This window comes from Cibotium barometz, chromosome 8 (genome assembly GCF_041138505.1).
Source record: "Cibotium barometz isolate CiBa-2024 chromosome 8, ASM4113850v1, whole genome shotgun sequence".
In the NCBI taxonomy this organism is placed as follows: Eukaryota; Viridiplantae; Streptophyta; class Polypodiopsida; order Cyatheales; family Cibotiaceae; genus Cibotium; species Cibotium barometz.
Genome location: NC_141053.1, coordinates 29,416,727 through 29,444,699, shown reverse-complemented (window position 1 = coordinate 29,444,699; position 27,973 = coordinate 29,416,727). Strand labels below are relative to the sequence as shown.

The 27,973-nt window shown below is 46.1% G+C and overlaps 1 protein-coding gene across 1 annotated transcript; it reads left to right on the top strand.

Moving 5' to 3' along the window:
• Window positions 1-303: 303 nt before the first annotated feature.
• Window positions 304-27,973, top strand: LOC147636128 (uncharacterized). The gene is made up of 2 exons (XM_086801570.1): window positions 304-993; window positions 27,160-27,973. The coding sequence occupies exons 1-2, from the start codon at window positions 395-397 to the stop codon at window positions 27,719-27,721; spliced, it is 1,161 nt and encodes a 386-aa protein (XP_086657696.1). The 5' UTR covers window positions 304-394; the 3' UTR covers window positions 27,722-27,973.

Below are 27,973 nucleotides of genomic sequence, written 5' to 3'. Positions count from 1 at the left end.
CAATTGGAATACAAAGGGTCAATAAAAGCTCTTATTTTTTTAAAATCCAAGATTTCCTTTTTCTCTCCTCTGGTTGAGGGTTGGTGGTTGTCCATGGTTAGTATGTAATAGAAGTAGTAATTAGTATGTAATAGAAGTAGTAATAAGAATTGCCAATTGTCAGCATTGGCGTTTGTTGGGGCAAGAGACACTGGGAGAGGGGAAACCAAAGATCAACCACGGTAAAGTAGTAACCAACCTGGACTTGAGCGCCCACCGCCACCTAAGCATATGCTGATCAGTGGGTTCTTATGCCCCCGAATTGCTGCAAATTACTGCTCTTTGAATAGCGAATCGATTTTTGAACTTCCGTTCTGCATTTCTGGCTTTGGGCTTTTTTATGGGCTCTTAGATAATGCCCACTATGGCTCTTGACACTGGGTTTTCTTCTCTCCCATTAGCTCCCTTACCTCATTTGGTCGAAAAAATACCTCGTGGGCGGCCGCTTAAGCTCTTCCGTGTTCACGACGGGCATGACAGAACCGCCCAAAACAAGATTTCCAAACATAAGCTGGACTGCAGAGCTCTGATGAGTGACGAATCAAAGAGCAGCAGTGTTTCCAGGGTTTCTGTGTTGCAGGAGAATGACAGGATGAGGGAAGAGGGCGGCCTTTATTGGACTAAATTGGCCAGCCGGCTGGTTCCTGTTGCTGCGCAGGGTGAATCTACAGGTGGGCTTATTAGGGTTTTGGTGACTGACTGTGCAAGTGACCAGCAATGGAGCCCTTTCTGGCACTTCTGCAGCTCTGATGATGATGTGAGCGACGGTCTACTCGGTAGCTTCTATAGCTTCAGTGCTTCTGCTGCTGCAGTTCAGTCCATCCCTCCCTCAAGGCGAAATCAGGAAGACCCAGAAAAGCAGGATTTTCATGTCAACATAGGTTATGCCATCCGAACCTTGAGGGAAGAATTGCCCAGCATGTTCTACAAGGAGCTCACCTATGACATCTACAGGTATTTGAACTACCTATCTTTTTAAGTGAATTTGGTTGATTCTTATTGGAATTGTGTGTCCTCAATAAGAGAGTATGGGGCATCCTGAGACTGATAATGGTTATGCTTAATTGAAGCTTGATGACCCTTGTGGAAGTGACACTTTTAGCATAACCTTTTGGTCATGTGTTACCATTATGTAGTACACATTTGTCTAGTTTTTGGACCAACCATAGGACTGAACTGTGCATTGTACGCTACATACATGTCGTCAGCTCTATGACAGTGCCCAATACAACTGTGACCTCTTGCACTATGTCATAGATGCAGTGTTTGTTAGATTCATGATTATTTTGCTGCATGTATTACATGAAAGGTGTCTCTAAATCAGTGTTTGTGTCATGCATATCAACTGTATAAATCGTTTCCAATCAAGCTGGATGCAGTCAATCGTTTCCAATCAAGCTGGATGCAGTCATCTCAGGACCGGTTCTTGTAATCCCTGATTTGCATAAGCCTTTTAGTGTTGGATGCAGGCAAAGATTGAATAGGGGCTTACTTGAATAAGGAAGGTCATGCAGTTGCATATGAAAGCAGGAGATTACAAGCATCCGAGCTTTCTTTGGGAATCTATGAGAAAGATATCTTGGTTGTGATTCATGCCCTAACTATAAGGAAACATTATTTATTAGGGGCTGAATTTAGAGTTAAGATGGATCACCAAAGTCTTTGATGTTTTCTCACCCAAATGAAGCTCTCTAAGAAGCATATGAAGCATGGTTGTTTACCGGTACAAACTTGTTTGCACGGTATGGTTCGTACGGTACGATACCCAATGATATCATATGGTATGATATGACCATTGGGCGTAGTTTCCATCGTTTGCAAAAGTGTCGTTTCCGCTCGTTTTCTGCCCGTTTTTGTCTGTTTTTCAACCATTTTTTATGGCTTGTCTTGGCTATAGGCTTGAGCTCTTGTGAGCAACTCCTTTAAAGAATGAATCTCTCTCCCCCCCCCCCCCCCCACCTCCCCCACCCCCCGCCAAACAAATCCCACCCAACCTTCCCTTGCATTCAAGCTTGAAGCTCCATAGTTTGTAAGCGTATAAAGAAAAACCGTATTTTATCGTACGGTATCCCAAAATTTCATATCATACCAAAAATTCTCGTACAATACGTACCATACGGTATTGTATTTTCGTACTGTGACAACTATGATATGAAGATGTGAAATATCCTCTCTATGTTTCATTTCTAGACCTTACATACTCCCGGAAAGGAGTATATTATTGTCCAAATGTGAATGTGCCACCCTAAGCCTATGTTGAGAGCCCTTGTTTAGGGACAAGTCATCAGTTGCCATCTAGGTCTAGGTCATAGGAGGTCTCAAGTCATGCAATGTCCTATATATTTTATGCAATCCACTTGTATTATTCATTGTTCTAATGTTCAGATTACTTATCATGCCAAGAGCTAGGGCTGGGCATAGTTAGGATGGTTTTTGGAAAGAGCCAAGTGTTGGGCTGATTACCCACTGTCTGGGCAGACAAGGGAACATGTATTTGAAGGCACCGGGCAGGGCTGAACGAAATATGGGCAGTATTTGGACAGTTGTGAGACATGTGGGCACATAGATGCCACCGCCCAAGCCACTAAGCAAGGGGAGACGTGTGCTTGCTACTCAAGCCACTTAGTAGGAGTAGAGGCACAACCGCCCAAGTCACTAGGCAAGGGAAGAACTCCCAAGCTTTGACACACTAGATCTTCAACTTAAGGGTTCCTGGTCTTCTTGAGCACTAGAGTCTTCATATGAAAGAGGAGCACCCTCAATGTTTTCACAAACCTTTTATGGCTTCTTATGTCTTCAATGTACCATCATATGCCGTCATATAAAGTTACAGCAGAAATAGGGGTTCTTCAATCAGGCATTTACATCCACTCTTGGAGCAGCAGGTGTCCAATGTCCATACAGTTTCAGCCACCACCAAACCTGCTAGCGCTGATGTGGTTGGTTGTATGGCAGCATGACAGGGGCCGTACAATCACCGTGCAGACTGTACAGCACTCGAACACATTTTAATAGCAGATGGGAGGGATGAGCATCTCTATACAGTATCAATGACGACAGTCAGCACTGAGCAGGCCGTCCAACAGAGATGTGAGGTCGTATAGTGGCCGGGTAGTAGCCAGGAGCACTGGGCGTACAATTGGGTAGAAGCTGTAAGACAGCTTTCCTCCTAGGTGCTTGGAATAGAGGAGGGTAGGTTGGTGGGTGGCTAATGGAGAGAGAGAGGACCATGTGGTCCAGGAGCCTCCCATGCAGCCCACGTACAAGCTGAGCATCTAGGGGTTTCTTCCCCATGCTACCCACCTGGGGGCCCTATACACCATGGCTGCGCTCATTATGGCACCACCGTGATACTTGATGTTGAATTAGGACCTCCACAAGGCTCTGATACCAATGTAACATGCAAAAGAACTGCCTGTATCAAGAACTATGCAAAAACGCAAAGATGAATAGAGAGGACAGATAGAGATGTTGCTAAAACAATGTTTTTTGTATATGTGTATCAAGATCGTTGGGAATCAAGGTCTTACCTATGTGTGAACCCTCTCTTATCTGTGGTAGTGTGTCTATGTGTGAACCACCTCTTAGAGGGATAAGAATAATATCTAGATATTTGTGTGTTCTATGACATAAGCAATGATGTGAGGAGGTGAACCTTTGTACCTATAAAGGTCATGTACTTGTTTGAAGAAATATCAAAGTCACATCATGAGTCATGTACGTCACACTCCTCTCTCGAAGAGATTTGTTCTCTCTCTCTCTCTCTCTCTCTCTCTCTCTCTCTCTCTCTCTCTGCGCCCTTTCCCCACAGTTCGCGTTAGGCGTCATTTCGCCCCTCTGGCCTTTCGCCTTTCGCCTCTCTGCCCCCTTTCCCCACCAGTTCGCCTTTCGCCACTCTGCCCATTTCGCCTCTCTGCGCCCTTTCCCCACGGTTCGCGTTAGGCGTCATTTCGCCCCTCTGGCCTTTCGCCTTTCGCCTCTCTGCCCCCTTTCCCCACCAGTTCGCCTTTCGCCACTCTGCCCATTTCGCCACTCTGCGCCCTTTCCCCACAGTTCGCGTTAGGCGTCATTTCGCCCCTCTGGCCTTTCGCCTTTCGCCTCTCTGCGCCCTTTCCCCACCCACCCTTTCTCAGGCCCCCAAGGCAGAAACATAACTCTCTCTCTCTCTCTCTCCTCCCTGCCTGTGGGGAGGACTGCAGAGTGATTTGGAGGAATGGCCCCGAGTCTCCAAGAGAAACTCGAGGCCCTCGAGATGGCAATGAAGGCATTAATCAAGGAGAACAACAAGACATCCGATTCCAACCTCAATGAGGTGGAAAACAAACTACACAAGCACATCATAGCTCTCGAAGCACGGGTCACGAACCTCGAACAAGAGAACACGGCACTCAAGGAGGAGGTGAGTGCATTGAAAATGGAAATGGTAGCCATCAAGAATGCTGAGAAGGAAGAAGGGGAGATCAATGACAACACTCTCACGGCCATCAAAGAAGAGATCTCCAAGGAGATCACAAAGGACATGGAAGGAAAGCTCGAAGCCAAGCAATCAGGATGGGTCGAGGTGGTGAAGAAGAACATCCGTAAAGAAGTGAGAGAGGAAACTCAAAGGGAAGAAAACCAAATCATTCACACCACCATTGAGGAGGAGAAGATGAGGCATGCCCGCCGCCTCAACATTCGAGTCACAGGTATAGCCGAGACACCCGACTCCACTCCCGAGAAAGATGGACAGCTTCTATGCATGAAGCTCGGCTACAAGGAAGAGCACCCTCTCCCCTTCACCAAAGCATGGAGAGCCGGGAAAGACTCAACACGCAAGCGAGCCCTCATCCTACAGTTTGCAGGAGAGACGGAGAGGGTCACCTTCATGAGGAAGAGGGTTATACTACGGGGTTTAGAGGGAGCTCCTATTTTCTTGGATGATGATCTCACGAGGATGCAGCTTGAGCATAGGAGAACTTGCATGCCACGAGTCTTACACGCGAGGAGAGAAGGCAAGAAGGCCTTCTATCGAGATGGTCGGGTCATCATTGATGGCCGGCCCATGGATTAGCGGTTTGGGGCCTATGGGACACAGACCAGGCCACTGACAGAGATACACATAGCAGTATGGAACTGTAATGGTTCACTATGGGTGCAGCCTGGACGACTGGAGCATGTTATGGTGGGGAGAGACATCATACTTCTGACAGAGACACATCAGAGCCCAGAGAGAGGGCTACCTCGAGTAGAGGGATTCCAGTGGGAGTCAGCATACAGGAGGACCACACGCCAGGGTACCTCGAGAGGGTCGGGGGGAGTAGCAGTCCTATTCAGACGAGAGCTACAGGGGAGACTGAGAGTGGTAGCACAGGATCCAGAGGCCAGATACATGTGGATCAGCTTACAGCTCTCACAGGACAGGGTTATATACATAGCTCTATGTTACTTTTCTCCATCAGGATCCTCCTATGTCATTACAGAGGACATGCCACAGGAGGAGGAGATAGGAGCCTCGCCATACACTTGTCTGTCAGAGGAGATTATGCATTATTCTACACTAGGGGAAGTATTTCTTACGGGCGACTTCAATGCCCACACACAGAGCAGACAGTGTGAGGTGTATGACTATGATGACATGGAGATCCTCCACCCTGTGGATCCAGAGGAGATAGGGGCTAGTCGGGCATCAGAGGACATTGGACCAGACAGAGGACATTATGGGGACCACTTACTAGAGTTGGGAGCCAGGCATCGTCTCGTTATTTATAACGGGATGCTACAGTGGCCGGGATCAGGAGGACTGACATGCTTCCCACATGGGGGTCATACACGGACCGGAGGCACGGTGGTAGACTACATTATGGGGTCTTTGGAGGCATCACAGCTTGTCGCCTCATTCTCCATTCCACCTCGTCCTATTGGGGCAGATCATACATACTTGGCATTTTCACTAGCCGGATCACCAGTATCACCAGCCCCCCACATACCGACGCCACACACTACCATCTACTTCACACATGACATGGCAGACATATACACTGGCAGAGTAGAGGATGGGCTCCTACTCATGGATCCCCTGGCATCTATGGATACCATTACAGCCCAGCTCGCATCACTCCTACACACGGCTGCATTACAGAGCTTCCCACATCGTGTACACTCAGGAGAGCCTGCGAGACCTGGGACTATGCCCCAGAACAGATGGTATGATGACGAGTGCAGAGCCCTATACTCACGACTCCGCATACAGAGAGCCTTGGGAGCCATCACAGAGCAGGAGTCGAGGAGAGAGATGAGGAGACTTACTCGCCGCAAAAGGCGGGCCTTCGCAGAGATGCAGGAGCTAGAGATCTTTCATTTCTTCATGAGTAGAGATAGCCCTGTCTCATGGCGGCACTTCAGAGAGCCCCGGACCCCGACACCTATTGCAGACCCACAGACATGGCACACATATGCAGAGGGTCTATACCATGCCCCACAGCAGCCACCTATACCTCAGCCACAGGAGCCTCGACCTACCACAGCTAGCTTCTTTACCCACTCGATGGTACAGGAAGCTATCCGCCGCCTACAGCATGGACGGGCCGCCGACCATATGGGCCTGCAGGGTGAGCATCTCATATATGCAGTAGATTCTTTAGCTCCTTTTCTTGCACACCTGTTTAACAGGGCACTAGCAGAGGGTTTGCCTGCGGAGTGGACGATGCACACCATTGTGCCGATTCACAAAACAGGGGATATGCTCGATCCGAGCAACTACAGGACGGTTATGGTTGGCCACGTGCTGGCCAAACTCTATGGTGCAGTGCTGGAGCAGGAGCTTAGCTTATATGCTGAGCGAGCAGGTTTACGCTCATCAGGGCAGGCAGGCTTCAGGAGAGCTTTCTCTACCACTGACCATGTATTCACTTTGAGATGTATGATTGATCAGGCCAGAGTGAGGAAGAGAAAGCTCTATTGCTGCTTTGTGGATTTCCGCAAGGCATTTGACACAGTACCACGAGAGAGGCTCTTTCAGCGCCTGCAGTCTCTTAGCATACCAGCAGATATGACATGGGGCATCTATGCATTATATGAGCAGGTTTTTGGGCGAGTCAGATGTCCAGGAGGTATGTCCGAGACTATTGCTAGCACCATTGGTGTGAAGCAAGGATGCCCACTTTCCCCCACGCTATTTGGGTTATACATTGATGAGGTGGCTGACTTCATTACACGGGGAGGCGGAGATGGAGTTGATTTAGCAGGTACCTCAGTACATATTATGCTCTATGCTGATGATATTGTATTAGTGTCTGAGTCCCCAGGTGGTCTACAGCAGCATCTACATGCACTCCATGATTTCTGCACACAGAGGGGTCTTACTGTGAACCTTGGGAAAACCAAGGTTATGGTCTTTCATACATCGAGACAGGGCAGGAGTCAGCTGACATTCACTCTCGCAGGATGCCAGGTGGAGGTGGTGACATCATACGTGTACCTAGGGGTTACCTTCTCTGCAGCAGCCACACGCTTTACCATGGGTTCAGCAGCCAGAGCTAGATTGACACGGGGATATGCAGCATTGGCTATGCTAGAGAGACAGTGCCACCAGGCGCATTTTCAGGAGCCCCGGACGAAGGGGTGGCTATTTGACACATTAGTCACACCGGCATTGATGTATGGAGCAGCAGTATGGGCGCCAGGCCTTGCTACCCATTGGTGGACACAGATAGAGAGACCACAGGCCCTCATGATGGCACGCATGATACGCAGCAAACCGTCAGTACCTCATGACATTATCCGAGCAGAGTTTGCTGCGCCTCCTATGATGGTAGAGGCCATATTTCAGACTATATGCCTGCTAGACAGATTCAGAGAGATGCCACAGGACAGATTATCATACAGAGCTTTTCAGGCATCTAGACAGTTGGCTGAGGCAGGAGACAGAGGATCATGGTATGCACAGGTCACACATTGGTTCTCACAGCATGGCCTAGACATGGATCATCTACCACCATTCCAGTATGACAGGGATGCACCACATATCCGTCTCTCTCATAGTGAGAGGAACAGAGTATTGAGACAGGATCTATGGCAGCTCTATACACGAGAGACATGGATATCGCCTACACAGCCTCTTCCACCGAAGATGCTATACTACAGAGATCACTTCATGAGTATCACTGATGATGGATTTATAGAGAGGCCTAGATACATGGAGGGCTTTTTACCACACGGCTCCCGAGTGGCTATTGGTCAGCTCAGAGTTTCATCACACCGATTGGAGATTGAGACTGGCAGAGCAGCACGGATCCCCCGAGAGGAGAGGGTATGCAGATTGTGCAGAGAGGAGGTGGAGAGTGAGGAGATTATGTATGCAGATGCAGAGCATATACAGCCATCAGAGAGAGATATCCCATTTTATTCAGAGAGCCACATTCCCTATGCCAGATCTTTGAGGCAGCAGACCAGCGCATACTGGGGAGATACATTCTAGACATACAGCGCCACAGAGAGACATTATTACAGGCTCAGACAGCTCCAGAGGGGGGGCGACAGACACAGATTACTACATTTTTTCAGAGATCCATACCCCTCCCAGCCCCTACACGGCAGGGAATTACTCTCCAGAGAGCAGAGACACTTAGAGCCCGCAGGAGACAGAGGACACCTGGCTTTCGGACACCACGCCTATACCAGAGAGAGATGACAGAGATCAGAGCTCAGTTTCACAGAGAGGGTGCGGAGCGACTGGCTCGCTTCAGAGCACACCCAGGCATGTTCTTCAGGGAGCTGTGGACACCCCCTTCACTGATGTATACCATTTTATACCCCCAGTATGGTACAGGATGGAGCTAGCTAGGTTGCATATCATGATTGTATACTCCATGCATATAGCTTTGCATTCTCCTAGTAATAGAGCTCCATCCCCTGCACACCCAGATTCAGCTTTTTTATTCAGTACTTTTTCATTTTGTTGGGATGACAGAGGATACCCCATACATGTACTCCGATTTGTCTCATAGGCCGAGTTCGGTCTTTTGGAAGACGTTAATAAAATCTTTCTTTCTTTCTTTCTCTCTCTCTCTCTCTCTCTCTCTCTCTCTATGTCTCTCACTTTTCTCTTTATCCTTTTGCACACATAGAAGACATGAAGATCTTCGACCCTCCATAGCTTTGTTTCTACATTTGGTATCAGAAATAGTTGCCAGGCGTTTCATGAAACGTGTTACATAAACGTTTCTTTCAAATCCTGGGTGTTTCAAAAATGTTTCATACAAAGGGGAGGAGTATAGGCACCAAAATTTATATACAAGTTTATAATATGTAAAAATTATGTTGCCTTCCCTGCAAAACCATGTCCTACCAATTGATGTCTTTTCCATTCTTGTAGCTCGGCTTTGATGTTTGCAGGCACCAGTTTGCATGCACCAATACCTTCTCGGTTAAACTTGTGAAATGGGTCTTAACACGGATTATGGACCCTCTCGAGCAAATCCCGCAAAAATTACATTTCCACTTTTGGGTGCCTAAACCACCGTATCTTGATGCTGGAGTGACATGGCCCATGGGCCTACTTGGCATCCCTAGTGCAAAGCATCTTGACAAAGGCATGGCAAGATTGGTACCGTGGCATGAAAACTCCCAAATTTCAAAATGTGTGTGTGTGTGTGTGTTTTTTTTTTTTTGAAGGAAAAAGGCACCAATTAGCACAACCAATCGAAGAAACGGCAGGCATGGAACCTGAGAAGTGCAGGAGGAACTGGAAGGGGTTGTTTTTTTGCAACGCAAGATCTCCTTCAAACGTTTTCATAGGCACAGGTGGTGTTTTCTCGAAAAACGAGCTCTCTGGATAAAAACGCTTAAATCGTACAATTCTAAGTGGACTTGAATGAAACGGGTTTCATTGGTATGAAACATTTCGTTTCATTTAAACTGAATGAAACGCTTTTCATTGCAACTATGGTTGTAGGCTTGTAGCTTTGTTTCCTCAAAGATGTACATAGATCCTAGCGAGGAGGCAAATTCACCAAATCTCAAGTGTCATTTTTATATATGGCATTCATCTCATCCTACATAGCTTCCATCAAATTCACCAAATCCCAAGCGCCATTTTTATGTATGGCATTCATCTCATCCTGCATTGCTTCCATCCAATGCTCATGTTCTTGGCTCATCAACATCACACAAGCTACTCAATCAAGCAACATCCACATGATGTGGTTCATTCCTAGAACTATCCCGTGTCTTGCCACTTAGAGAAGCTGAGAGTTTGCTCTTTTGCCAAGTTCGGACCAAGGGGGATTGATCTGGCCTCATATTGCTCAGGCTGTTCATTCTGCTGAATTTCAGCATCCACATGATGTCTATATGGTTGTTGTACCATCAATTCATAGTTGCAATGAAACGAAACATTTCATAAGAATGAAACAAAACATTTCATACAAATGAAATGTGTTTCATATGTGTCCACTTGGGAACTGTATGATTTAAGCGTTTTTTACCCAGATTCTTTAGTTTTAACTTGTAAACATGTTAAATGATGCATATTTAATATCGTTTTGTAGGAAAGGCAACATATTTTTTACATATTATAAACTTATATATAAATTTTGGGACCTGTAGCTCCCCCCTCCTCTTGTATGAAACATTTTTAAAACATCTAGAATTTGAAAGAAACGTTTATGAAACTGAAACGTGTTTCATTGCAACTGAATGAAACGAAACATTTCGTAAACCTTGCATTGCAATGAAACGCGTTTCTTTCATGGCCACTGGGAAAACCTACGAATTCTAGTGTTTTTTAATCCAGAGGGCACGATTTTTGAAAAAACGTCTACAATCTGTAAAACAGATTGAAGGAGCTCTTGCCTTGCACAAATCAGCTCCTCCCGCACTTCCCTGGTTCCGTGCCCACCGTGTCCACCATCTCTCAGTTTGGTTGTGCTGATTTGTGCTATTTTTCTTCGATTTTGCAAAAACACACACAGATTTGAAATTTGGGGGTTGCCATGCCAAGGTGCCAATCCAGCCCTGCTTTTGTCAAGATGCCTCGCACTAAGGATGCCATGTGGGCCCATGTCACTCCTGTATCTAAATATGGTGGTTCAGGCACACAAAAGTGGAAATGCAATTTTTGCGGGGTTTGCTCAAAAGGGTCCATCATCTGTGTTAAGGTCCATTTCACAGGTTTAACCTTGGAAGGCATTGGTGCATGCAAACATCAAAGCTGAGCTACAAGAAAGGAAAAGACAACAAGTGCAGGACGCAGTTGTGGGCCTATGCTTGAGGATATTGAGGCTAGTGAGGATACTGGTGATGCATCAAAGAGAACACGGTTGGGTTCAGAGGAAGATGCATAGAGCCAAGAAGGATTTAGGGGTGCTGGTAGTTCCACTCCCACAACAACATGAACCCCTTTGCTCGCAGCACCCATAGCCTCTCTAAAGAGAGCAAGCATTTAAGCAAGCATGCAAAAGCAGGCAATTAAAGATGCAACTAGGCTTTTCATCCAATGCGATTTGTCTTTTCACATTGTGCGCACAACATAATGGAAAAAGGCCATGAGGGCAATCACCCGCATTGGATGTGAGTGGGAGGGACCCTCCTATGAGACCTTGCGCACTAAAGAGCTCAGAAGAGAGCAACAAGCAGAGGAGGTGGAGATGGAGCCATTAAAAGCCACTTGGAGCAAGTATGGTTGCACATTGTTATGTGATGGGTGGTCAAATATACGCAAGAGGAATGTGTACAATATTTTGGTGTCCTCTTGCAAGGGCACTATGTTTTTTGCGTGCCATTGATGTATCTATGCCTGGGATAGTGGTGACAGGAGCGTTTAGATAGTTACACCTCCGCGAGGCTATCATGGAGATAGGCCCACAAAACATAGTGCAGGTGGTTACTGACAATGGTAGCAGCTGTGTCTCTATGGGACGGATGCTAGAGGATGAGTTCTTGCAGATTGTATGGACTCCATGTGCATCCCATAGCCTAGACTTGCTCATCGAAGATCTTGCTAAGATTAGGTGGATTGCTAACATCTTTGACATTGCGCGTAGCTTGGTGAAGTTTGTTACCAAGAGGTCCAAGGTCTTGGCAATGTTTCGTGCCAATAGTGACCTTGACCTTCTGAAGCCCTCACAAACCAGGTTTGCATATATGTTCATTGTGGTTGAGAGGGTAGTGAGAGTCTGACAGGGACTCATGCGCACAATGGTTTGTCAAGAGTGGATGAGCTGGGAGGACCATGAGCACCCGAAGGCAGTTGCTTTTGCGCGCATAGTGATGCAAGAAGATTGGTGGAAGGAGGCAGAGGCTTTATTGAGCGCTCTTCAACCAATCTATAGTGTTCTTCGCATCACTGACATGGAGGGCAGCACTCTTGGACTCTTGTACGAGTTCATGGACTGGATTGGAGAGTCTCTTAACCAATGCACTCTCTTGACAGATGAGAGGTACTGAACTTCCAACTAGTTGCCTTCTTGTTGTAATTTGTATCGTAGGCTTTAGCTAAGAGCTTTGATCATTCATGGCTAATTTAAGGGGTTGAGGACATTCGACGGGGTTTGGAACAACCGGTGGGATTGGTTCCATAGACCAATCCACGCGGTTGCCCACATATTGCACCCTTTCTGGCGTAGTGAGGTATAGTATATTAATGAAGAGTTGGAAGATGGATGCGTCACGTGCACACCCATTAGGTGTACTAGTGACGTGGCTTATCATATAATCCATAAACATTCAACAGGACATTCAAGCATTAATCCAAGTATTATCTAGGCATTCACAGCATGAGCATCAGTGTTTGGGGCTTGTACAACACCAACGGCAGTTACTAGGCATATAGGAGCATTTACTGCATACATCTCATCAGGTCAGGGCTGTTATGAACAGCCGACAGCATGTTATTGGCAGCCGACAGCAGTTACGGCAGTTACTAGGCATATAGGAGCATTTAGTGCATTCATCTCATCAGGTCGGGGCTGTTATGAACAGCCGACAGCAGTTTATAAGCATTTATTGCAGGTTGTGAAGGTACAGCAGGCAGCTGACTGCAGTAAAGGTAACCGACCAGCAGCATTCACCCATATATAAGTAATCACATCACTTCAGCATAGGGCATCTGGATCTTCTTAGCGTTTTCCTTCCTAGGAGACAAGGGGATAGAGTTCAGCATACAGTCAGCATCATATCTCATCTTCTCTTCAGCGTTACCTTCCTAGGAGACAAGGGAAGCAGATAGCAGCATATTTAGCATCCAAGTCATCTCCTATCTCCTGCATAGAGGGAAACCAGCATTCCAAGGGTGGACCTCAACATTGGAGACGGGAACAGTCATCATCAGCCTTCATCATATCTCTCTCTTTTGGAGATAGATATACATCTAGGACAACATAGATCTATTTATAGATCTCATTTGTAACCATTACATATAATTTAGCTACATTGCATTGCATTGACAACTTTGTCTCATCTCTTAAGCATCATTAAGTGAAGTTTAGTTAGCCTAAGGTTGTTTTACTACGATCAATCCCCCGCATGTCACATTGGTATCAGAGCGTTACAGGGTAACCAGCCTTAAATCATTTTCATTCCAAAAGTCATTCAATAAGTCAGCATGTTGGTCACTTCCGCTGAGTTAAATCTAGTTCTTAAGATCTTGCAGGCCATCCTTAGGGTTTTCCCCTTAAACATGCATCAGTAACCCATCCATTTGCATTCTTGCACAGCATATAGGGATGCACAAGGCTTGCATCAGCATAGTAGTCATCCTAGCAGTTAGTCTAGCATCTTGCATCTGCAAGGCATAGAGGTTTTGCCCATGAGTTCTCTGGGGAAGAATGACGTCCATCATCAAAGGAGTCAATGGAGTTTTGGGCTTCAAGTGGCAATAGTAGGGAGTTCTCTTCCACATAAGAAGACGGAAGTTTTCTCCAACGTCATCTCAAGAGGTTCAGAGGTTCAGGAACGACGGAGATGGTGTGTGAAAGGATTCCACAAACAGGTCAAGGGTGACTCAGGTATTTCCAAGCAGTTTTAGCTGCATTTGCCATGTAGTTCCCACAGTAGACAAGTCTTTTGCTCAAAGGACTCAACTCTTGCAATCCACCTCAATCCCGATAGAAGAAGTGGGGTAGTGGTTTTAGTGGAGGAGGATCAACAAAGGAGTCGAAAGGTTGCCAGGTGTACCACCCAGCAACAGTTTAGCAGAGGGGAATGTCATGTGCACACCCATCAGGTGTACCAGTGACATGGCATATCATAGCATCCATAAGCATTCAGCACGACATTCAAGCATTAATCCAAGTATTATCCAGCATTCACAACATGAGCATCAATGTTTGGGGCTTGTACAACACCCACAACAATTACTAGGCATATAGGAGCATTTAGTGCATACATCTCATCAGGTCAGGGCATGTTATGACCAGCCGACAGCATGTTATTGGCAGCCGACAACAGTTTATAAGCATATATTGCTGGTCGTGAAAGTACAGAAGGCAGCCGATTGCAGCAGTAGATAGGGCTGAATCTGGAAAAGCAGAAGAGATATGGTACACCCAAGCCTCAGAGCAGCAAACAGAATCAGGAAACTTGTAGGAGAAAAAAACGCAGCAAAGATGCTACTGCTGTCCTGCATAGAACAGGCGGCATGTGGAGCTCATGAGACGCTTGGAGGATGAGCGGCTGGTGTATCGGAATGCCAGCTACGCATTTGGTAGACAGACTGCATGCATGTGAGAGACGCTGCTTTAGCCAGTCTCATGGTGGGAGAAGTATGGGATTAGTAGCCCTCACTTGGTGAGTACAACTCTAAAAGACAAGTCTGTTATTTACATAATACATTGATCAATGATGATTATACTTAGTACTTACAAAGTTTCTGTATTTTAATGGCAGAAACGCCTCGCCATTCGAGTGCTCTCAAAGGATTGCAGTTCGGGTCCTGTTGAGAGGAACTGGAGCACATGGGCCCTCTTGTAAACCGGCCTCAGTCTTCAGACAAAACCAAAGGGCAGTGCAAAAACAAACTTGCACACAAAACACTTAAACATCTTTGAGGACCAAGAAAAGGAAAACAAACAGGGGGAGCTAGAGTGCTCCTGCAAACAGTACACGGACACCTATTGGCCCCAAAACGCAGTGGCATCCCTTTCGGTATTTCTTTAATTGATTATGAGAGAGCTTTGATTACAATAAGGCTGGAAACTCAGCCGTCACAGTAGAACTCCTGAAGCCTGCAAACACCCTGCATCATGGCTTCATATCCACTCGGCATCCACAAACAAGTCTAGCCATTGTTCACATCAAAAGACTCCCACACATTGAGTCTGCATACAGAAGATTTCTCCCATGATCAGGGCTGCCACAACCATCCATAGCCTCTCACCCTGACACATCTAGTGCTCCTACATCACAATGACTCCTCCAAACTGTTTTCCAAAAGAGAACTCGCATCACAACAGAGCATACCATACATCGACGCACCTGTACCAACCCTCTTTGCCTTCCAAGGGTACTATCCATCTCAGTCATGGATTCCCGAAGCCCTGTCCAATCAGCAGCAAGGCTGTACCAAACATATGTCCATTCCTGTACCCTCTGCCTGCATGTGACCTATCTCCTGGCCAAACCAAAAACATGTTTCCACGAGAAACCTACGACCTGTTTCCACATGAAACCCTTAGGCCTATTTCCCTTTGAAACCTGTCCTGTTTTCATACAGAACCATTCACAACACCATTCAAAAATAGTGCCAACAACGGCATACATCCAGTTACCTGTTCTCTCATGAAACATCTGGAAACATAAATATGCCCATAACTGTAGGTCCCTCTGTTCCTTTCAAGCAGGAAGAAAGCAATCTGCTCTATGAACATGCACCCATGCAAGCTTGCATCACTTCCATGCCAAAAAACACATCCAAGTGACCTGTACTTGCAGCCGGAAACCCAAGCACATATCTGAAGTTGCAGCCAACCAAAAACATCCCATAAACAGTCTCAAACAGTCTTCAACGGGTCCCAAAACAACCCTGTTGCAAGGAGGACCAACACACTTGTGCACCTCTGTCCAGCAGCCACCTATGGGTGAAAGGAGCTGCACACTACAGTCCAACTGGAGTCTCCTGTGCGGGCCTGCATGGTCTTTTGCAATGTTATCCTCCTGCGGACCAGTCCTATTATGACCATCTGCGCAAGCAGTCCAACTCGCCAGCAGCTGTAAGCACTTGCACAAGACCCTGTGCGCTGCACTGACAGCCCAAGTTGGCCTTCAAAAAGCTGCGTGTACCTCTGCAATCCTGGCCGCCTATGTGCCAGCCAACCAGAGCCAAAAAAAAAAAGACACTTTGGTGCGACAGCCCAACTTTTCTCTTGGCCAGAGAAAGCAGCCCGTCTTCCTGCAAAAGCACGCCAGTCAACTCTGGTGGCAGCCCGCCAGCTGTCCCAAAAAGCGTGTGTATGCATCCTAGCTGCAGCCCAATTGTGGGCGAAAAGGAGCATCCATGGAACTTGCAGCTGCCAGTCCTTGCCAAGGAACACCTCCCAAAAGCATGCGTGTGCATCCTCCAACCCTGGCCGCCTGTGTGTCCAGAGAAACCAGCCTGCCCGCGTTCCAAGGAGAGAGAGAAATTCAGTCTGCGCCTGTATGTACTGCAGAGCAGCCCTTCCCAGAGAGAGAAAGCACACACACGTAAGCTGCAGCCTGACTCTTCATAAAAAAGGGTCTCCCCCAAAAATAGCTTATGGGCCATGATCCCTCCATAAAGGGTATTGTTTTATTTTTAAAGGTTTTAAACCCCTTTTCCACATGGGTTAAATAAAAAGAACCTTGTTAAAACCTTGAGTCCTTTTTAACTCCCAAACCAATGCCATTCACACTGTCCACCATGTCCCCGTGCACACCTGCATACTGTCAAGAGAAAAACACAGGGTCGTGACATACCACCCTCTTGAAAAACGGCTAGCGTCCTCCATTGCACTCAATGGCACAGTAATGCATCTTATGAGCAAACACGTCCCATATGACAAAAGCAACGGCTCTCCAGTGCATCTGGGTGATGAAACAATCATCCTGCACAATATGGCCACACCGTCACGTGAAAGTGACAAACAACTCTTGCTTGTTCCTTCAGAACCTTCAGCAAAAGTCTAAAACCAAGTGGAAACACGTAACCTGTGTTAGCCAAAAACAAAATCATGTATCATTCTACATATGACACACATGCATGACACATATATGCATTCGCAAACAATATGCTCCTCAAGATGCTCTACCTACTCTAAAGTAACAGTCCAAGGGCTGCTCGCAAGCCTTACGCCCATGGACATCCCGTAGGAGTCGCGACTTGTGGTACAACATGAGCATATGAAAGCACTCAATGCATCCAAACAATACATCCACTAAGTACTTTCCACATATGTCCCTCTTGATGCTTTACCCACTCTGTACATGGCCATCCTGTAGAAGCCACACCCAGTGGTGTATCCATGATTCCATGAACATAATAAAGTACTTGATGTATCATACCAACATACATGTCTCACGCGACACAATCCGGAGTATTTCCAATGTATTCTCAAGGGTACTAGGATCCAATGGCACCAGAATACAATAATACCTCAAAAAGTGTATGCATATATGCACAAATAGAGTTCGATCCATATATCATGAACCAAACCAAAACATCCCATAACGATCCATAGTATTCCCTCTAGGACTGTTCGCAAGACTTATGCTCTCCATATAGTCTCGAAGTGTTAGCTCATGTTGCTGCAGACTTTGAGCTCAACCAAACCATGCCATTCCATAGGAGACCAACTCCACAAATAGCATCATCTCAATATCCAATTGACCGATCCTGTGGTCAAGAACAGTCAGAACCATATGACAAAGATCAATATCCCAATCTTCCTCAGTCATACCTTAGTTCCAAAGGCAAAAGCCATCTCTGTTAACCATAGGTGTAGACAGAGTTATCCATAGTTGCAGTTATAGTTCATGGTGCGGCCGACTGTGAACCATACCCAACTGTACCATCTCATGTGACTAGTATACATGTCACGTGCATCCCGCACTTGGATGCCACGTCGACATATCTGTACAGAAGGTGCAGGGCCTGGGATGGTAATTGGTCCCATGTGAGCCCAGTCCGGGACGAGTCAGCCAGGGATCCATCCCAGTCGTCCGAGGTCAGGTGTGCATTGTCCTGCACAGGAGTCCAAGGTCAGGTGTGCACTGTCCTGCACATGAAACAGTGCCAGTCCGCGCTGTGAGTCTCTCTCTGGAATGATGCCAGTGATTCTGTGTATCTTGTTGGGGTAAAGGCATTATGCCCACCCTTGAGTGTGTACTAGCCCATAAGTTTTATAGTACATAGTACACTTAGTACTTTTAATGTACTAAGTGCACTATGTGTACTAGTGCAAATATACATGTGTGATAGGGGAGTCACACACTCATACTGTGAGTTGACTTATCCCTACATATCTCTCTCTCTCTCTCTCCCTTCTTCTCTGTGTATGTCTCCCAACCCTAACACTCTCCCTTCAACTGGTATCAGAGCCATTGCATAGTCGCTGAAGCTACTGCTTCTCCAGCAGCCCGCATCGCCTGTAGCTTTCACTCCTATTTGCTGAGATCGTCAGGCTCACGACCAACGTGCGTAGGCGTAAGACTGGCCAGTGGTCGGCCAAGAGGCAAGGGACCGACGAGAGGAAGAGCAAACCGCCGTGGACGTTGGTCAGCAGCGGGAGCAGCAGAACTTAGAGTGGTCTACGGCTGGGGCAGTCTGGTCCCTGATCAAATCGTCTGCAAACCTCAAAACCCAGTTGCTATTAACTGCAACGCCAACAACAAGCTTGTGTCTGCGGCCGCCTCTCTAATATTGTCTACAGCCGCATGTGACATCTGTAGCCACGTACTCCAACTGGCGCAGGCTCGTCACCAGCGCTTCCTTCTGACGTTGCCACGTCAATCACCTCTCAACGCCTGGCAGCCAAGGCGGTTCTGATCTACGCGGCCCTGCCAACACGACTACAAAGGTCAACGTAGACACGTGTAGTCGTTTGCAGTTTGCTAGAGCCTGGATCTGCAGCCTCCGTACCTTTTCAGACAGCAGCAGCAAGTACGACGCCCCCCCCCTTTTTTGCAATAGAAATTCAGAGGTATTTGCTTCAATTTTGGAATTTAAATGTCCATTATCATCAATTGAGCAGGTACAGGTCCAAATTGCTCAGATTTGAGCACAATTGGCAACAATTGGGTGACATTGGTCACATTGCGGGTCAATTTGCAGGAAATTGGGTGTCAACATTTGGGGCTTTTGATGTAATTGTGCCATTGGGCATTCATACATGCTGTATGATGTGAGCAATCTCACATTCGGGGCAAAATTGCAGGCAATTGGAGTGCGAATCAAAGGGCTTTTGTGCCAATTGGGTTGATTTGCATGCAGGCACTGGCATTTGATGTTTTGGGCAATGTGTTGATGCCTGTCAAGCACTCAATGTGCCAGTAAATCAAGGGGCTTTTATGTATTGGATGTATATGTGGCCAGGGGGAAGCATTGTGAAGACTCTGGATGCCTTCATGTGCATTAATGTACCATTCATGATCAGAAATTGATCTTGAATCAAGGGGCTTTTCAAGATTTTGTGCTTGTTGAGCTTGGCAAAGCAGCAGGGAAGACTTTCATGCCTTGAACCCTCAGTAATCCACTTGCAGTCAAGGGGCTTTTGCCTAATTTCTGTCCTGAACTGTTTGTATGCAGTGGTGGGGACTGTCAAGGTCTGATTTTCACTCATTTGGACAGCCAGGAGAGCATTTATTGCTACTGTACTTGCTAGTACAGATTTGGTACAACTTTGTACAAGTTTTGGCATGGCTGTACATTGATTTGAGTGAGGAAAAGGTTCATTTTCAGCTGCTGTACTTGCCGGTACAGATTTGGTACATCATTGGTGAGCACTTAGTACTGTTGTACAGTATTTTGGAAGGGGAACAGAGCACATCTAAGGTGCTGTCATAAATCTGCAGCAACCAGATTTTGGTGATTTTATCACATTTAGTGGGAGGAGAGTTGCATTCGTGCTTCCGCAGTGGGAGATAAACTTTGGGAGAACAACTGTGAGTACTTTGTGTGCTTTGGTGCAGTGTTTGCACATCTTGCAGGGAGTCAGGCATTGACAAAGGTTGCATATTGCTATGGCAACCACAGGTGAGAGCTCTTCATTGCTTCACATCAAAAAGCTTGAAGGCTCACATAATTATGACATTTGGCAAACCCAGTGCTATAATGTGTTGCTCCAGAAGAAGCAGCACAAGCCCATCAAAGAAAGGGGTGTAATGCCCGCTTCTCTTACTGCTGAAGAATGGAAAGATATGGATGAGCTGGCAAGATCCACCATCATGTTGTCTGTGTAGACACTTTACTTTTCAGCATACGTGAAGAGAAGACAGCTTGGCGAATGTGGCAAAGATTGCAGGACTCGTATGCCCAGCAAAGTGCCTCAAGCAAAGTGTATTGGTTGAAGAAACTCATAGGTCTTCAAATGAAGGAAGGGGCATCTATGACAGCCCATCTAAATGAGTTTAATGGTGTTGTCAGCCAGGTCATCAATCAAAAGTTGGCAATGGACGATGAGTTTAAAGCCACCTTTCTCTTATGCACTTTGCCAGAGAGTTGGGACACATTCAGGACAGCCACTAGCAATTCAAATGCTATGCTGTCATATGCAGATGTGGAGGGTGCTCTCTTTCAAGAGGAGATGAACAAGAAGAACAACTCTGTTGGAAAGTCAAATGCAATGAATGCACGTGGGAGATCCCAGCAAAGGGGAAAAAGCCAAGAACGGGGAAGGAGCAAGTCCCGCTCCAAAAAGGACTTGGAATGTCATTATTGTGGCAAGAAGGGACATTTCAAAAAGCAATGCTACAAATGGAAGAATGATCAAAAGGAAAAGGGCAAAGGAAAAGACAAAGACAAAGATGAAGCCAAAGATGCAAAGCCAAAGGGCAAAAGTGGAGTCAAGATTGAAGAAGTCAATGTGTCACATGCAGGTGACAGTGAGGATGAAGTCCTATTCATGTCTTCACTTGATGCCCATTCACTCCTTGCAGGAGATGGTCATGGTATGTACTCATGGATCATTGATTCAGGTGCCTCCTTTCATGTCACAGGTTGCAGAGACTTGTTTGTCAGGTATACTGTTGGCAATGAAGAAGTAGTTTATTTGGGTGACAACCATGCATGCCAGATTCTTGGCAGAGGTGATGTGAGGCTTGTGTTTTCAGATGGCTCAGAGCTTATGCTCCATGATGTCAGGCATGTGCCTGAGATCAAGAAGAACCTGCTTTCTACTGGACAGCTTGATGATGCTGATTATGTTACCACATTTGGTCGTGGAAAGTGGAAGATTAGTAAGGGCTCACTGGTTGTTGCGAGAGGCTCTAAGGTGGACACTCTTTACTTCATGCATGCTGGTGTTTGTCACCATGTTAATGTAAATGCAACCGAGCTGCCGGAAATCTCTATGTGGCATAGCCGGTTGGGACACATGAGTGTCAAAGGAATGGAGCAATTGTCTCGTTTTGGTTACTTGCCTTCTCTAAAGTTCTCAAGTTTTCAGTTTTGTGAGCATTGTATATATGGCAGGCAACTCCAATGCCTCCACAAGAAAGCTCTTGGACAGAAAGATGCTCAGTTAGAGCTTGTGCATACAGATGTATGTGAGATGCCTCAGCTTTCTTTGGGAGGGGTAAAATATTTTGTGTCTTTTATTGATGATGCCACACGCAAGGTGTGGGTTTATCCTCTTCGTTTGAAGAGTGATACATTCTCAGTGTTTGAGAAGTTTGTTGCTCATGTTGAGAATCAAACTGGTAAAACACTGAAGGCTTTGCGTTCCGACAATGGTGGAGAGTATGTGTCCAAACAGTTTCAGGACTTTTGTGATGCTAAAGGCATCAAGAGGGAGCTCTCTACTCCTTATGATCCTCCACAAAACTGGACAGCAGAGAGGATGAACAGGACCATTCAGGAAAAGGTCCGCTCTATATTGTCACATGCTGCGTTACCTCATGGTTTTTGGGCTGAAGCTGTTATGACAGCCGTTCATCTTATAAATAGGTCACCTAACACGAGGCTTGGTGGGAAAGTGCCAGAGGAAATATGGACAGGGAAGCCTCCGTCCTACAAGCACTTGAGAGTGTTTGGTTGTGTTGCGTACGTGCACATACGCAGGGAAATACGCACCAAACTTGATACGCACCAAACTTGAGCCTAAGTCTCACAAATGCATATTCCTAGGATATGGTGACAGAGGTGAAATGGGGTATAGACTTTGGGATCCAGTGAATAGAAAGATTATACGCAGCAATGATGTCATTTTTGATGAAACATGCATGTATAAGGTGCCTGCAAGGCAACAGGAGCCTAGCAGAGTCATCTTTGATGATGATGGACATCATGGACAACAACCAAGGGCTCTAAATCAGCCATTACAGCAACAAAACCAGCCCTTAAATGGTGCTGAAAATGGTCCAAATGGACAGCCAGAGATGGCACAAAATATCCCTATGGATATCCCACAGTTAGAGGAAATACCGGGCATGATCTTTCAATCTTATGGCATGGAACAGGAGCCACCAATTGGTGATATGCAGGTTGGACAGCAACCTGCAAATGATGGTCATTGGGTACGGAGGTCCACAAGACCCTCCAGAATCCCTGACAGGTTTGTTCCAGGGGTTGACTACTTGATGCTCACTGACTGTGGGGAGCCCTCATGTTATAAGGAGGCTTTACAGAGGGCAGACAAGGCTCTTTGGGAGCGTGCTATGAAGTCAGAGATGGATTCTCTGCACAAAAATGGAACATGGAAGTTGGTGCATTTGCCTACAGGCAAGAAGGTTTTGCCATGCAAGTGGGTTTACAGGCTCAAAGTTACACCTGATGCAAAGCCAAGATACAAAGCCAGGTTAGTGGCTAAGGGCTTCAAGCAGGAATATGGTGTGGACTTTGATGAGATCTTCTCTCCAGTGGTCAAAATGACCACACTTAGAGCTGTATTAGCTTTGGTTTCTCATGATGATCTGGATTTGATCGAGATGGATGTGAAGACTGCTTTTCTTCACGGTGATCTCCATGAGGAGATATATATGCAACAGCCAGAGGGTTATGCAGTGAATGGAAAGGAGAAGCTTGTATGCAAGCTGAAAAAGAGTCTTTATGGGCTCAAACAGGCACCAAGGGAATGGTATCATAAATTTGATACATTCATGAAATCCCAGGATTTCAGGAGGAGTGACATAGATCACTGCTTATACACCAAGAAAGCTTTGGATGGCAGTCTATTGATCCTCATCTTGTATATTGATGATAGGGCTGATATGGCCAAGATTCCGTATGCTTCAGCTTGTGGCAGTCTCATGTATGCCATGGTTGCTACCAGGCCGGACATTGCATTTGCAGTGGGAGTGGTTACTAGATACATGGCCAAACCTGGCAAGAAGCATTGGGAAGCAGTGAAAGGTGTCATGAGATACCTGAAGGGCACGCAGGATATGTGCATTTGCTTTGGCAAACAGGATGCATTAGTGCATGGTTACACGGATTCGGATTATGCCGGTCATCCAGATAACCGGAAGTCTACTACCGGTTATTTATGTGTTTACATTCACAGGAGGTGCTGTGTCATGGATATCCAGGATGCAGAAGTGCACTGCCTTATCTACTACAGAGGCCGAGTATATTGCAGCCACAGAGGCTTGCAAGGAGGCATTATGGCTATCTTGGTTAGTGGTTGATTTGGGTTATACAGGGGATATTCCATTGTTGCATTGTGACAGTCAGAGTGCCATCCAGCTGGCAAAGAACCCTGTCTTTCATGCAAAGACGAAGCATGTGGATGTGAAGTATCACTTCATCAGAGAGGTGATAGAGAACAAGCTGATTCAGCTTGTCAAGATTCATACGGATGACAACCCGGCTGATCTGTTGACAAAGAGTTTGCCTCCAGAGCGGTTTGCTCATTGCAGACACTTGATGGGCATTGGATGAGGCCAGTTTCAGCCTTGATATGGCCTTGTATATTATCATGTATATGCTGATTTTTTCTTTTCCTTCATTTAAGGGCACTTTGCCTTTAAGTGGGAGGTTGTTGGGGTAAAGGCATTATGCCCACCCTTGTAGTGTGTACTAGCCCATAAGTTTTATAGTACATAGTACACTTAGTACTTTTAATGTACTAAGTGCACTATGTGTACTAGTGCAAATATACATGTGTGATGGGGGAGTCACACACTCATACTGTGAGTTGACTTATCCCTACATATCTCTCTCTCTCTCTCTCTCCCTTCTTCTCTGTGTATGTCTCCCACATGAAACCCTAACACTCTTCCTTCTGGTATGGTACCGGATGCCAGATCATTGTGTAGATAGTTAGGGTTTTCTTTTAGGAATAGGGACCAGTCCATAGGGCTAACCCAAGACTTAGTGTGGGCATGGGGATAGTGTGAAACCACCCCCATGAGGGCCAGGAAGGCCCTGGCTGAACCCACCTCAAGGCCCTGGCTGATCCCATAAACAGTCTCAAAACAGTCTTCAATGGGTCTCAAAACAGCCTTGTTGCAAGGAGGACCAGCACACTTGTGCACCTCTGTCCAGCAGCCACCTATGGGTGAAAGGAGCTGTACACTACTGTCCAACTGGAGTCTCCTATGCGCTGCCAAAGGCCTGCATGGTCTTCTGCAGTGTTATCCTCCTGCAGACCAGTCCTATGACCATCTGCGCAAGCAGTCCAACTCGCCAGCAGCTGTAAGCACTTGCACAAGACCCTGTGCGCTGTACTAACAGCCCAAGTTTGCCTTCAAAAAGCTGCATGTACCTCTGCAGTCCTGGCCGCCTGTGTGCCAGCCAACCAAAGCCAAAAAAAAAAAACACACTTTGGTGCAGCAGCCCGACTTTTCTCTTGCCCAGAGAAAGCAGCCCGTCTTCCTGCAAAAGCACGCCAGTCAACTCTGGTGGCAGCCTGCCAGCTGTCCAAAAAAGTGTGTGTATGCATCCTGGCTGCAGTCCGACTGTGGGCAAAAAGGAGCATCCATGGAACTTGCAGCTGCCAGTCCCTGCCAAGGAACACCTCCCAAAAGCATGCGTGTGCATCCTCCAACCCTGGCCGCCTGTGTGTCCAGAGAAACCAGCCTGCCCGTGTTCCAAAAGGAGAGAGAAATTCAGTCTGCGCCTTTATGTACTGCAGCGCAGCCCTTCCCAGAGAGAGAAAGCACACACACGTAAGCTGCAGACTGACTCTTCATAAAAAGGGTCTCCCCCAAAAATAGCTTATGGGCCACGATCCCTCCATAAAGGGTATTGTTTTATTTTTAAAGGTTTTAAACCCCTTTTCCACATGGGTTAAATAAAAAGAACCTTGTTAAAACCTTGAGTCCTTTTTAACTCCCAAACCGATGCCATTCACACTGTCCACCATGTCCCCGTGCACACCTGCATATTGTCAAGAGAAAAACACAGGGTCGTGACACCTCTTCCATACAAAGAAGAGGAATAGGTTGTCTAACTCCAGATTGAGGACTCTAGTCTTTGGGGCTATCAAGCTCCTCTAGTTTAGTGTTTGTCATGCATGATTGCATCTATCAGCATGCTTTACTTTGTGTATTTTAGACTTCAGTTTACTTTTTTTGTATCAGCTCACGATTCAAACTTTTTGTGATTACTTTGAGTGCCATTATTGATAATGGAATCCAGATCTTGATTCTTGATGTTGCCAGTTTATTTATACCAATTGGTCAGTGACTCAGTTTGGTGCCCACTATAACTTGGTCACCCAAATTCTTTAGTTTTAGCTTGTGAACATGTTTTAATGTGTAAATGATGCATGTTTAATATTGTTTTGCAGGGAAGGCAACATATTTTTAACATATTATAAACTTGTATATAAAGTTTGGGGCCTGTACCCCCCTTTTGTATGAAACGTTTTTGAAACTTCTGGGAAATGAAAGAAACGTTAATGAAACATGTTTCATGAAATGCTTGACAACTATGCATCAATTGCAAGTGGAAGTAGCCCTTCAAACATGTCTTGCTGACCCCGTACAACTGTCTACCAAATTCAGCCATAGGTTGATTTACATTTTCAACAAACACCACATCTCTACTCTCAAAAATCCTCTAGCTGAGTGGATTACAGAGATAGTAGCCTTTGCTAGCACTGCTACACCCCACAAAAATACATTTTGTTGCCTTGTCATCAAGCTCCTCATTTGTTGAGGCACATGGGCATATGCAAGGCAACCAAAAAGGGTGAAGTAATCAACTTTAGGCTTTTTATCATACCAAGCCCCCTATGGAGCGATGGTTTTCAAGCAAAAGGGCATCTGTTCAAAACATTCGTAGCACACATGATTGTCTCCATTGAGAATTTATGGGGCAAACCCTTGCCCTCGACCATATATCCGGCCGTCTCCATCAAGAGCCTGTTCTTCCTTTTTGCAACACCATTCTCTTGTGGTGTGTGTGGCATTGTACACTGGTGCTTAATGCCTTTTTCAACCAAGTATGCTTTGAAAGCATGAGACATATACTCCCCTCCTCGATCTCTATGGAGGGTTTGAACTTCGCAACTTGTTCATTTTCATCCCTTGCAACATAATGCTGAAAACACCTCCGATTCTTCTTTCAAGGGGTATACTCAAACAAATCTGGAGTAATCATCTATGAATGTTATCCTTTCCAAGTGACGGTGTCCTCATAGGACCACATACATCACTATGTATGAGCTGTAATTTTTGATCAGCTCTCACTGAACCATCCTTTGGGAAATCATTACGATGCATTTTGCCAAGAATGCATCCCCCACATACATGTCTGGGAGGTAGTTCAACATGCGGCATGCCATGCACCATTGGTTACATCAGACTACCATAATTCATATGCATGCCCCAACTCTGCCTCTTGAATGGCAGAGGAGTAGATGTAGCCCCCCCAATAGGTGTGCTGCACACAAAGGGGCACATGTTGGGGAGGGAGAATACACTTTTTGTGCAGTTTGTTTTGATGTGTTACTTACTCATGATACATGAGAAATAATATAACAATGTTTGGCCTTCCTCCTTAACCCGGTGAGTTGACTTTTACAGGACAGACATTGTATTCCGTGATCCGATGAATATGGTTGGCGGGATCGACAATTACAAGTTGATCTTCAGGGCTCTCCGTTTCCATGGTAGGATATTTTTCAAGGCTTTGTGGGTGGATATTCTTTGGATTTGGCAGCCATCCGATAATGTGATCATGGTCCGCTGGCAAGTACGTGGGATCCCAAGAGTTCCGTGGGAGGCTCAGGGCGTATTTGATGGAACTTCAGAATACAAGTTCGATAAGCGGGGGAAAATATACGAGCACAAGGTTGACAACGTGGCGCTCAATGCCAGACCCAAATTGAAGGTTCCAACCGTCGAGGAGCTGTTGCGGGTGGGGGCTTGCCCTTCAACTCCGAAGCCTACATTTTTCCACAAGACTTGGGATGTTCTCACAGTGCTAATGCCATCATACTTGTTTCAATTCACCTGGGTACGCTACTACTGGGCATTGAAAGGAACAGTAGGCTTGTATTATCTCGGCTGTGATGGTGGAAGTAAGCTGTCACAAGAGTCTCTAATACCAAGCAGAATGATGATAAGGTTGGTATTGGATCTGTAGCGCCCTAATCCATTGGAAGTCTGTATGAGCTCAGGAAACAACAAGAACAGTTTGGATCTTTTGTTTTGTTTTGTTTTCTACTCCTTTCTAATATCATCCTTATATATGTATCTATATATTGGGCTTAGCTCTTTCGAGGGTGCAAACTTGTACTCTGCATGGATGAGAGCAGTAATAGTTTCTGTACATAACAGCCGTGTTTTCCTCTCGTGGTGGAAATTTCGTAATAATATTGCAGTAAGGTTTGGACAA